Below are 11553 nucleotides of genomic sequence, written 5' to 3' on the forward strand. Positions count from 1 at the left end.
GAGACGGAATCTAAAACAAAAATCCAGAAAATTACATTGTATGATTTTTAAGTAATTAATTTGCATTTTATTGCATGACATAAGTATTTGAACACCTACCAACCAGTAAGAATTCCGGCCCTCACAGACCTGTTAGTTTTTCTTTAAGAAGCCCTCCTGTTCTCCACTCATTACCTGTATTAACTGCACCTGTTTGAACTCGTTACCTGTATAAAAGACACCTGTACACACACTCAATCAAACAGACTCCAACCTCTCCACAATGGCCAAGACCAGTGAGCTGTTTAAGGATATCAGGGATAAAATTGTAGACCTGCACAAGGCTGGGATGGGCTACAGGACAATAGGCAAGCAGCTTGGTGAGAAGGCAACAACTGTTGGCGCAATTATTAGAAAATGGAAGAAGTTCAAGATGACGGTCAATCACCCTCGGTCTGGGGCTCTATGCAAGATCTCACCTCGTGGGGCATCAATGATCATGAGGAAGGTGAGGGATCAGCCCAGAACTACACGGCAGGACCTGGTCAATGACCTGAAGAGAGCTGGGACCACAGTCTCAAAGAAAACCATTAGTAACACACTACGTCGTCATGGATTAAAATCCTGCAGCGCACGCAAGGTCCCCCTGCTCAAGCCAGCGCGAAGTTTGCCAATGACCATCTGGATGATCCAGAGGAGGAATGGGAGAAGGTCATGTGGTCTGATGAGACAAAAATAGAGCTTTTTGGTCTAAACTCCACTCGCCGTGTTTGGAGGAAGAAGAAGGAAGAGTACAAACCCAAGAACACCATCCCAACCGTGAAGCATGGAGGTGGAAACATCATTCTTTGGGGATGCTTTTCTGCAAAGGGGGCAGGACGACTGCACCGTATTGAGGGGATGGATGGATGGGGCCATGCATCGCGAGATCTTGGCCAACAACCTCCTTCCCTCAGTAAGAGCATTGAAGTTGGGTCGTGGCTGGGTCTTCCAGCATGACAACGACCCGAAACACACAGCCAGGGCAACTAAGGAGTGGCTCCGTAAGAAGCATCTCAAGGTCCTGGAGTGGCCTAGCCAGTCTCCAGACCTGAACCCAATAGAAAATCTTTGGAGGGAGCTGGAAGTCCGTATTGCCCAGCGACAGCCCCGAAACCTGAAGGATCTGGAGAAGGTCTGTATGGAGGAGTGGGCCAAAATCCCTGCTGCAGTGTGTGCAAACCTTTTCAAGAACTACAGGAATTGTATGATCTCTGTAATTGCAAACAAAGGTTTCTGTACCAAATATTAAGGTCTGCTTTTCTGATATATACCTGAACAAAGGGTATATAACAAAGTATTGAGATAAACTTTTGTTATTGACCAAATACTTATTTTCCACCATAATTTGCAAATAAATTCATTAAAAATCCTACAATGTGATTTTCTGGAGAGAAAAAAATTCTCATTTTGTCTGTCATAGTTGAAGTGTACCTATGATGAAAATTACAGGCCTCTCTCATCTTTTTAAGTGGGAGAACTTCCACAATTGGTGGCTGACTAAATACTTTTTTGCCCCACTGTATGTAGAAGTTGGACGCAGTCCTTCGCAGGTGTCCGCTATGACTTCCTTTGTGTCGGAAAGAAATCCTGAACAGTATTGGTTGTAGCCAAACTGACACTCAAAAAATTGCCAAAATGGAGGGTGGTTGATAGTGAAATTAAATTTGAGTTTTGTTTTCAAATACATTTTCTTTACATACGTCTCAAAATATTTTTGTGGAACAAAATGCATAAAGTTTTACGCTCTATTACAAAATATTTGATTGCGATTTCTTTTTTTACTTTGACGCATCGTTTTTGCTTTCAGAACAATTATTTTTATTGAAAATAAAGTTTTGCTCTCAACAAAAAGACACAAATGTACCTCCATAGCATATAACAATTTGCCTGTGAATAACCAGACCTTCATACAAACTTGCTATGCAGAATTCTTGATACACAACCGAAGGTGCTGCCATATGCTGCCAGCACACCCACAAGCAAGCCACTCAGGCGGAGAATGATGCATGGAAGAGGGCGAGGAACGAGATGGGAGTAACAACAATTTGTTGCAAGTTGGGGGGGGCTAATAGCTGAACAATAGACTATTCAGCCTTTACTAAAGAATAGTCTAATAGCCGAGCTAGGTGTGAAAAACCCCTGTCCTAACACAGACCATTGAACCCCGGTCTCCCGCATGCCCTGCCCACACGACACAGGGATTCTTTAGCTAAATAGCCCAGTACTGTACTGCCGACCGTCACATTGTACAGCTCCATATTTTCCGTTCCATCCTAACAGAAACCCAGAGTGTTTTTAGTTTTTCATGGAATATAAACACCATAATGCAAATTAATTAAGCAAGTACCAGTCAAAAGTTTGGACACACCTACTCATACTATTTATTTGTACTATTTTCTACATAGTGAAATAATAGTGAAGACATCACAACTATGAAATAACCCATACGGAATCAGTTAAGATCAAATTCTTATTTAGAAGGACAGCCTACTCCTTCCTCCTCGTCGGGGATTTGAACCCCGGTCTCCCACGTGTCTGCATTTTGTAGTACAGACATGGCCTGCTCTCCCTTATGTAAGGAATTTGGCACTTCCCATGTTTACAACAGTATATATTGTAGGATATGTTTACTTGTCAGACTGCACAGTAGCCTAATAAACACATGCAGGTGGCTTATATCTTCATAATGCTTTAAATGCTTTATTATCCAAATGTAAAAGCATATACTGTACAGTACTGTATATCTTCATCAGCATCTTTATGCTTTATGCTTTTTATGTTAATAAAATAATGATAAAAATACTCTTTCAAAATGCAGATGTTGATTTAGTTATGGATCCAATTGAATTACTATGGGAATAAATATCACTGATTTACAGAAATATTGGAACAAAGTTGTCTAATGAAGGCAAACAATTTAGAATCGTCCAATCCTCTTATGCTGTAGCCTAATCCCGACCGTCACGTTGTACAGCGCCATATTTTCCATTCCATCCTAACGGAAACACTGAGGGTTTCGTTTTTAGTTTTTCTTGGAATAGAAACACCATAATATTAATCTAATTAATTAAACCAAATTTCTTAAAATCAATCCCATATACTATGTTATAACAAAAAAAGGTTTTAAATTATCTGGTAATGCCAATATGGAATACTATCAAATGCTTCTGAAAGATGCCCTCTGGTGGTCAAACTAGCACTAACTTGCATTAACAGAAAAAATGGCTGACAATTAGATAACGTGCCCCAGAATCCTGCAGCCTGCCCGCAAGGTGTGCTGCAGTATGACACAACTTTTAAAGGAGCAACCACTGTGCTTCTCGAGCCGTTCAAGAATTACCTTCATGAAAGGGTTGCTACCTACATTTATGAGCACAAGGATCTCACTCTTGCGAAAGCTGCAGTCCTTGCAGATGAGTTTGTGTTGACACATAAAAATACCTTCACTAACAAAGCACCCAGTAGTTATCCATACACAAAAGGCAATCCAAAGAAGTCACCTCTTACTGCAAGATTCCAGTCTTTTTCTACAGTGCCCAAAGATAAAGATTGGCAGAAAACTGTTTTTTCGTATCCGCCAGTTTGTCATTGAGAAAGGACACATTGCCGTGAGAAAGGAGACATCGTCTCTGTATCCTAAGTTGAAATAGGAAAAATAAGCGGGAGAAAAAGCCATTTCTTTTTGTGGGTGCACTCCAGCCCATTAAGTCTCTGGTTGGGACAGGTATATCTCCTAAACAAGTTTTTGGATCAGATGTGTATGAACCCTTTGTTTCAGATGAGTTCGTGTCTCTGCAGAGTGGCGATGCTGTTAAGCAGCCGGTGAAGATAATGTGAGACACTGGGGCAGCCCAGTCCTTCATTTTGGAGGGTGTTTTGCCTTTGTTGGTGCAAGGCGTGGAGATGGGTTGTATGGAGGTTCCGTTGTATAATGTGGAACTTGAGTCTGGTCTTATTTCTGGTTCCGTCGTCGTTGGGGTGAGGACTAGCCTACCGGTGATGGAGGTGTCATTCATTTTGGGAAACGATTTGTATGGAGGGAAAGTCGTGCCAAGTCCTGTCAATTGTAAAGAACCCAGAGTAGAGGAACCTGATGTTATCAGAAAAGTACCCTAGAGTGTTCCCAGAGTGTGCGGTTACACATACTATGTCTAAGAAAGTCACCAGGAGCAAGTCTAGTGTTGAGGAGGATGTCAGCGATCCCACCATGATCAATCTATCTGAGACGTTTATGAGTGATCCTGATTTCGGGAAAACCTCCTGAGTTGACCTCTCCTTTGAAAACCCCAAAGGTGAGCGAGTTTGTAGGACCACTGAAGGAAGAGGGGGTCCCTACAGTTGATACTATGTTTAGGAAGCAGTTAATTGCGGAACAGATTAAAGATGTTTAACTCTCCCCTCTTTTTGCTGAGATACGTCCAGAGGTGGAGTTTTATGAAGTTCGCGTGGGTTACTTTGACAGAGATGGTGTTCTAATGAGGAGATGGCATTCTCGCGCCACTTCTGGGCAAGACGATTGGCCCAGTGTATCTCAAATTGTAGTTCCAATTACGCTTTGACTGTATCTTGCGTAACTTCTTCTAGCCTGGTCTGAAACAGACATGTTGTGTCTTACTATAAATCCTGTTATGTTTGCCAGCACATGGGTGAACCAAACCAAGCTGTACCAGTTGCCACCTTGCAGCCTATTCCTGCTTTTGACTAACCTTTCAGCAGGGTTCTGATGGATTGTGTTGGTCCTTTGCCCAAACCAAAGAGTTTCTGTTAACCATTATGTGCGCTGTCACTCGTTTCCCTGAGGCTATTGAAAATCACGAAAATTACTACGGATATTGCAGGAGTTTCCACTTGAGATCGGATATGTCCGTTGTAAGGACAACTTGGTGATTGTCTTTCAAGGGTGGGCAGTCTAAGTTTTGTGTTTTGCATTTAGCCAGTGTGTAGCCCTGGCTCACAATTTATTTTGACTGCACGTTTTGATATTTTGGAGATTAGTTTTGTTTGGTTGCGCTCATTCAAAGGGGATGAGAGATATAGAAACGTATGTGATTTTACCCGTTTCTCAACTTGTGAGTTTTAGTATTCTGTCTGTAATAAAAACCTTTTGTGAGGAAAAACTCATTCTGATTGGCTGGGCCTGGCTCCTCAGTGGGTGGACCTGGCTGCCAAGTGGGTGGGCCTATGCCTACCCATGGCTGCACCCCTGCCCAGTCATGTGAAATCCATAAATTAGGGCCTAATTTATTTATTTCAATTGACTGATTTCCTTATATGAACTGTAACTCTGTTGCATGTTGCGTTTATATTTTTGTTCAGTATATTTATTTGTTTATGCATTATGTGGTGATGTTTTGCTGATGAGTTTCCTGAAAGGGACACAATAAATTATTATTATAACCACAGCCTGTGCTTCCCTCTTTCCAGTTACAGAAGAACTGCCTGCTGGTGCTCTGCAGTGACACCATCCTTCAGGACGTCCCTTTTGACAGGTCAGTCTGTCCATAGCCTGGTGAATTGAAATCAATCTAAATCAATTAAATCGAAACCTTGAGTTATGTGTACAGATCTTAAGTTAGGGTTAAGTCCTAGGTGTTATAGGATCTCACTGCTGTGTCCCTGTCAGGTTCGAAGCAGCCAAGCTGGTGATGAACTGGCTCAGCGGTCACGTGGACCGGACCCTGCAGCGGATGGCCGTGGCCGTCATTTCCATACTAGTGGCCAAAGTAGGTCCCCACCCTTCTTTAAATGCATTATTTCCTCAACCTTAACATCTCCATACAAGTAGGCAAAGTAGTTCACCCCATACCCCCCATGGACCTGCATTTTTGACTGGGAATAGGGTTGATGTACTGGACTCCATGGGCAGTTGGCCGTGGCTAAGATCATTTGTTGAAGCAGTTTGTCTCTCTGCAGCTGTCCACAGAGCAGACCACACAGCTGGGGGCTGATATATTTATTATGAAGGTAAGAAATCCGTCCCTCCATTTTCCTCTCCCCCTCGCTTCCCCTTTATCTCTCTCCCCATCACCTCATCTTTATCTCTCTCCCCCTCACCTCTCCTTTATCTCTCTCCCCCTCACCTCGCCTTTATCTCTCTCCCCCTCACCTCTCCTTTATCTCTCTCCCCCTCTCCTTTATCTCTCTCCCCCTCTCCTTTATCTCTCTCCCCCTCACCTCTCCTTTATCTCTCTCCCCCTCACCTCTCCTTTATCTCTCTCCCCCTCCCCTCTCCTTTATCTCTCTCCCCTCACCTCTCCTTTATCTCTCTCCCCCTCACCTTTATCTCTCTCCCTCTCACCTCACCTTTATCTCTCTCCCCCTCACCTTTATCTCTCTCCCCCTCACCTTTATCTCTCTCCCCCTTACCTCATCTCACCCCCCCTCACCTCATCTCACCCCCCCTCACCTCATCTCACCCCCTCCCTCACCTCATCTCACCCCCTCCCTCACCTCATCTCACCCCCCCCACCTCACCTCATCTCACCCCCCCACCTAATTTTTCCCTCTTCCTCCCCTCATCTCACCCTCCCCCTCACCTGATCTCACCCTCTTCCCCCCTCACCTCACACTCTCCCCCCCACCTCATCTCACCCTCCCCCCTCACCTGATCTCACCCTCTTCCCCCCTCACCTCACACTCTCCCCCCCCACCTCATCTCACCCTCCCCCCTCACCTGATCTCACCCTCTTCCCCCCCACCTCTTCTCACCCCCTCACCTCATCTCACCCCCCACCTCACCTCATCTCACCCCCCCACCTCATTTTACCCTCTTCCTCCCCTTATCTCCCCCTCACCTGATCTCAACCTCTTCCCCCCTCACCTCACCCTCCCCCCCCCACCTCATCTCACCCTCCCCCCTCACCTGATCTCACCCTCTTCCCCCCCTCACCTCACCCTCTCTCCCCCTAACCTCATCTCACCCTCTTCCCCCCCTAACCTCATCTCACCCTTTCTCTCCCTCCTCACCTCTCCTCTCTCTCTCCCCTTCACCTAACCCCTCTTCCTCTCTCCCTCACCTCTATCTCTCCTCCTCTCTCCTTCTCACCTCTCTCTTTCTCTCTCTCTCCCTCCCCCTGACTCCTCTCTCTTTATTCCTCTCTTCCCCCTCACCTCTCTCTCACCCTCTCTCTCTCTCTGTCTCCCCTCTAACAGCAGCTGCTGGGTATAGTGCAACAGAAAGCCATGGCAGGAGTAGTGGACTCCACTCTGAAGTTTGCCCTGAGTGCTCTGTGGAACCTGACTGATGAGACACCCACTGCCTCGCGACACTTCATCCAGTGTCAGGGCCTGGAGCTGTATGAGGAGGTGCTGGAGGTAGGAGAAGCGCACACACACACACACATTTATAGTTGAAATAGTGGAACCATTCAATGAATTGTCCTCTCCCTCTTGCCTTGCAGACCTACTCTTCTGAATCGTCTATACAGCAGAAAGTTCTAGGTCTTCTGGTAGGTCTTTCTGTTTCAACATGTTGCAGTTGTTTGTTTGTATATGTCAGTGCTCTGATTTTCTACATTATCATTGTGCATATTATTTACATGTGTTACCCTTTGGGTTGTATGCTCAAGTCATAATTGCACAGAGAAAATGCATGTTTCTGTAATCAAAACAACTTCTGTTTTGTTTGAGCCAGTAAAGATAAACAATGGACAGACACAACCACATCATAAAAACTGGAAGCATTTATCTGTTGATTGTCCATGGTGTTCTGTCTCCCTCCACCCTGCGCCTGGGTTCATTAGGGCACACTATAGACACACATTTGAAAGCATGTGTAATAGGATCAGATAGTACATCCCTATTTTACTCTGTTTGGGAGCGTTTTCTTCTGTTTCATTCCTACTGAACACTACTCAGGGCCAGTATTTATAAAGCATTTCAGAGTGAGAGTGCTGATGTAGGATCAGTTTTGTGTTTTAGATCATAATGAATATGATTATATGGACAGGGGGACCTGCTCCTAGTTCAGCACTCCTACTCTGAGTCGCTTGATGAATATGGTTCCTGGTCTCTCTGTGGTCCAGAACAACATAGCAGAGGTGGAGGAGCTGCAGGCAGACATGATGCAGGAGGACCTGTTGGAGCATGTAGTGACCCTGCTCCAGGGGCCCCAGGTGGAGGTGGGGGTCAGCTACTTTGCTGGGGGCATCCTGGCCCACCTCACCTCCAGACAGGATGCATGGACCCTAGACCAGGGGCTCCGACAAACCATACTGGAACAGCTGGTACAGTGTGTGTGTGGTGTGTGTGCATATCAGTGTTTTCTTAAGTGTTTTCTTTACTCCAATTACCTGTCTTTACTTTCTACAGCATGCTGCCATACTGACCTGGGCCCTCCCTGAGCGTGAGATGGTGTCCTACAGGTAAGACTGACTGCCTGTCTGTCTGTCTGTCTGAGCTACTCAGAGAAGCCATATATATCATATATCTGATCAGCGTCTTCATCTCTCTCTGTTCCTCTCTCTCTTTCTCTCTCTGTTCCTCTCTCTCTCTCTCTCTGTTCCTCTCTCTCTCTCTCTGTTCCTCTCTCTCTCTCTCTGTTCCTCTCTCTCTCTCTCTCTATGTTCCTTTCTCTCTCAATGTTCCTCTCTCTCTCTCTGTTCCTCTCTCTGTTCCTCTCTCTCTCTGTTCCTCTCTCTGTTCCTCTCTCTCTGTTCCTCTCTCGCGCTCTCTCTCTCTGTTCCTCTCTCTCTCTCTCTATCTCTCTCTCTGTTCCTCTCTCTCTCTATGTTCCTCTCTCTTTGTTCCTCTCTCTCTCTGTTCCTCTCTCTCTCTCTCTCCCTCTCTCTGTTCCACTCTCTCTCTGTTCCTCTCTCTGTTCCTCTCTCTCTCTCTCCCTCTCTCTGTTTCTCTCTCTCTCTCTCTCTCTCTCTCTCTCTCTCTCTCTCTCTCTCTCTCTCTCTCTCTCTCTCTCTCTCTCTCTCTCTCTTTGTTCCTCTCTCTCTCTCTCTCTCTTTGTTCCTCTCTCTCTCTATGTTCCTCTCTCTCTCTATGTTCCTCTCTCTCTCTGTTTCTCTCTCTCTCTTCCTTTCTCTCTCTCTATGTTCCTCTCTCTCTCTCTCTCTCTCTCTCTCTCTCTCTCTCTCCTCTCTCTCTCCTCTCTCTCTCTCTCTCTCTCTCTCTCTCTCTCTCTCAATTCAATTTTCTTTATTGGCATGATGTAACAATGTACATATTGCCAAAGCTTACCTTGGATATTTACAATATTAAGATAATAAGAATCAAAATTGTCAACGTGACAACAGTAACAACAATAACCAAGGATCTAAATAACCATACATTGAACAATAACAATAAGCATACAGTAGAGTACATGTGCAGGTTGATTGGTCTGTCAGACACGGTCCCTCATCTTATGGCAGGCAGCAATGTAGTGCGCTGCCAACCCACAGCTCTCTGCGTCCTCCCCCAACAGGACGGGTAGCCTACTCTCATCAGAGAGGTCTTTGAAACCTTGAATAAGAGTTTCAAATTTGGGGAAATGACACTCTCTAATTGTTTTATATTTTGTGCAGTGGTCTCTCTCTCTCTCTCTCTCTCTGTTCATCTCTCGGTTCCTCTCTCTCTCTCTCTCTCTCTCTCTGTTCATCTCTCTTTCTCTCCCTTACTTATTTCCCTTCCTCCCTCAGGTCGTTCCGGCCGTTCTTCTCCCTGCTTCAGACCTCTCAGCCTGCTGGAGTGCAGCTATGGGCTGTCTGGGCTATGCGTCTCGTCTGCACTCAGAACGGTGAGGGAGTGTGTGTGTGTCATTTACAGTACATGGTATCATTTGGTGAACTATTTCAATAACTTGAAGATAGCTGTAAGATACTGGGCTGTAGGCGCATGCATAGTCCTTTGATCACATAGAATGTGTGTGGCCGGAGGAGGTGTTCTCTCACTAGTTTGTCTATATTATTGAGGTGCTTTAAATGCATTGTATATAATGTGTGATTATATTTTATTCCAGGTGTGCAGTACTGCCATATGCTCCAGGTGGAGGGGGCAGTGGAATTCCTGAAGATCTTGTCCTCTGACCTTGACACCCACAGCAACGTCAGAGGGATGGCAGAGAGCATCCTGGGTATGGTGGAGCGCCACCAGACCACCAGCAGTCCCCTGAGAACACAGACAGAAAAGGGACATCATGGGAGTTCATGATGGATCTGTGACCCTTGACCCCTTAGTCACAGGTGGGAGGAGGATTTTTATATTTTTTTCTTAATTGGGTATTAGGAAAGGGTGTGTTTAAATATAAATTGGATATCTGACATCTCTCTTTCTGTGTACAGTCTACTATATGTATTTTATAGTAGTTGCATTGGTGGGAATTAGGAAAATAAATATACATGAATATATTTGTTTAAATGCTCAGAAAGACACTTTTTGACATCAGACTCCTCAATACCTAGCTGTAGAAATAATTTTTCAACAACACCATTCTAAAAGATCACTGGAGTTGTTCTAGAAGTAAGTGACCTGGATAACTGCATAGTTGCTGCTTTTAAAAAGAATAGCAGAGCTATTTTTAGTCGAGATAATTAAAACAACTTTCAAAGAGACTAGAATAATCAGCTCTCCTAATTAAACAGGAATGTAACAACAAACTGTTGTACTGTGTGTTTGGAGTTTAAAATCCTATCTCTGTCACCAGAGGGCTCTGAGGTGCTGCGTTGCTGAGTCTATACCGATTGATGTATATAAACCCTGGATTGCTGATACAACATTTGCGTAACAAGTCACATAATGAGATGCATGAACTCATTCTGTGTGCAATAATAGTGTTTAAGATGATTTTTGAATGACTACATCATCTCTGTGCCCCACACATACAAATATCTGTAAGGTCCCTCAGTCGAGGAGTGAATTTCAAACACAGATTCAACCACAAAGACCAGGGAGGTTTTCAACCACAAAGACCAGGGAGGTTTTCAACCACAAAGACCAGGGAGGTTTTCAACCACAAAGACCAGGGAGGTTTTCAACAACAAAGACCAGGGAGATTTTCCAATGCCTCTCAAAGAAGGGCACCTATTGGTAAAAATTTAAAAAGCAGACATTGAATCTACCTTTGAGCATGGTGAAGTTATTAATTACACTTTGGATGATATATCAATACACCCAGTCACCACAAAGATACAGGCGTCCTTCCTAACTCAGTTTCCGGAGAGGAAGGAAACCGCTCAGGGATTTCACCATGAGGCCAATGGTGACTTTAAAACAGTTTAATGGCTGTGATAGGAGAAAACTGAGGATGGATCAACAACATTGTAGTTACTCCACAATATCAACCTAAATGGCAGAGTGAAAAGAAGGAAGCTTGTACAGAATAAATATATTCCAAAACATGCATCCTATTTGCAATAAGGCAGTAAAGTAAAACTGAAAAAAAATTGAAAAGAAATTAACTTTATGTCCTGAATAAAAAGCATTATGTCTGGGGCAAATCCAACACAACACATCACTGAGTACCATTATTCATATTTTGAAGCATGGTGGTGGCTGCATCATGTTATGGGTATGCTTGTCATTGGCAAGGACTATGGAGTTTTT

At 44.4% G+C, this 11553-nt stretch overlaps 1 protein-coding gene across 1 annotated transcript in view; it reads left to right on the forward strand.

Annotated features, from left to right (window-relative positions):
* The window catches only part of LOC120056040 (protein zyg-11 homolog), a 33679-nt gene extending 23072 nt beyond the window's left edge, over positions 1 to 10607 (forward strand). Inside the window, exons 6-14 of the mRNA XM_039004179.1 lie at positions 5446 to 5510; positions 5645 to 5744; positions 5935 to 5985; positions 7174 to 7335; positions 7422 to 7469; positions 8046 to 8246; positions 8332 to 8384; positions 9651 to 9748; positions 9971 to 10607. Of these exons, the coding sequence (XP_038860107.1) occupies positions 5446 to 5510; positions 5645 to 5744; positions 5935 to 5985; positions 7174 to 7335; positions 7422 to 7469; positions 8046 to 8246; positions 8332 to 8384; positions 9651 to 9748; positions 9971 to 10161 (969 nt within the window). The 3' untranslated portion in view covers positions 10162 to 10607. The remainder of the gene's footprint in view (positions 1 to 5445; positions 5511 to 5644; positions 5745 to 5934; positions 5986 to 7173; positions 7336 to 7421; positions 7470 to 8045; positions 8247 to 8331; positions 8385 to 9650; positions 9749 to 9970) is intronic.
* Positions 10608 to 11553: the final 946 nt, after the last annotated feature.

This window comes from Salvelinus namaycush, chromosome 11, assembly GCF_016432855.1.
Source record: "Salvelinus namaycush isolate Seneca chromosome 11, SaNama_1.0, whole genome shotgun sequence".
In the NCBI taxonomy this organism is placed as follows: domain Eukaryota; kingdom Metazoa; phylum Chordata; class Actinopteri; order Salmoniformes; family Salmonidae; genus Salvelinus; species Salvelinus namaycush.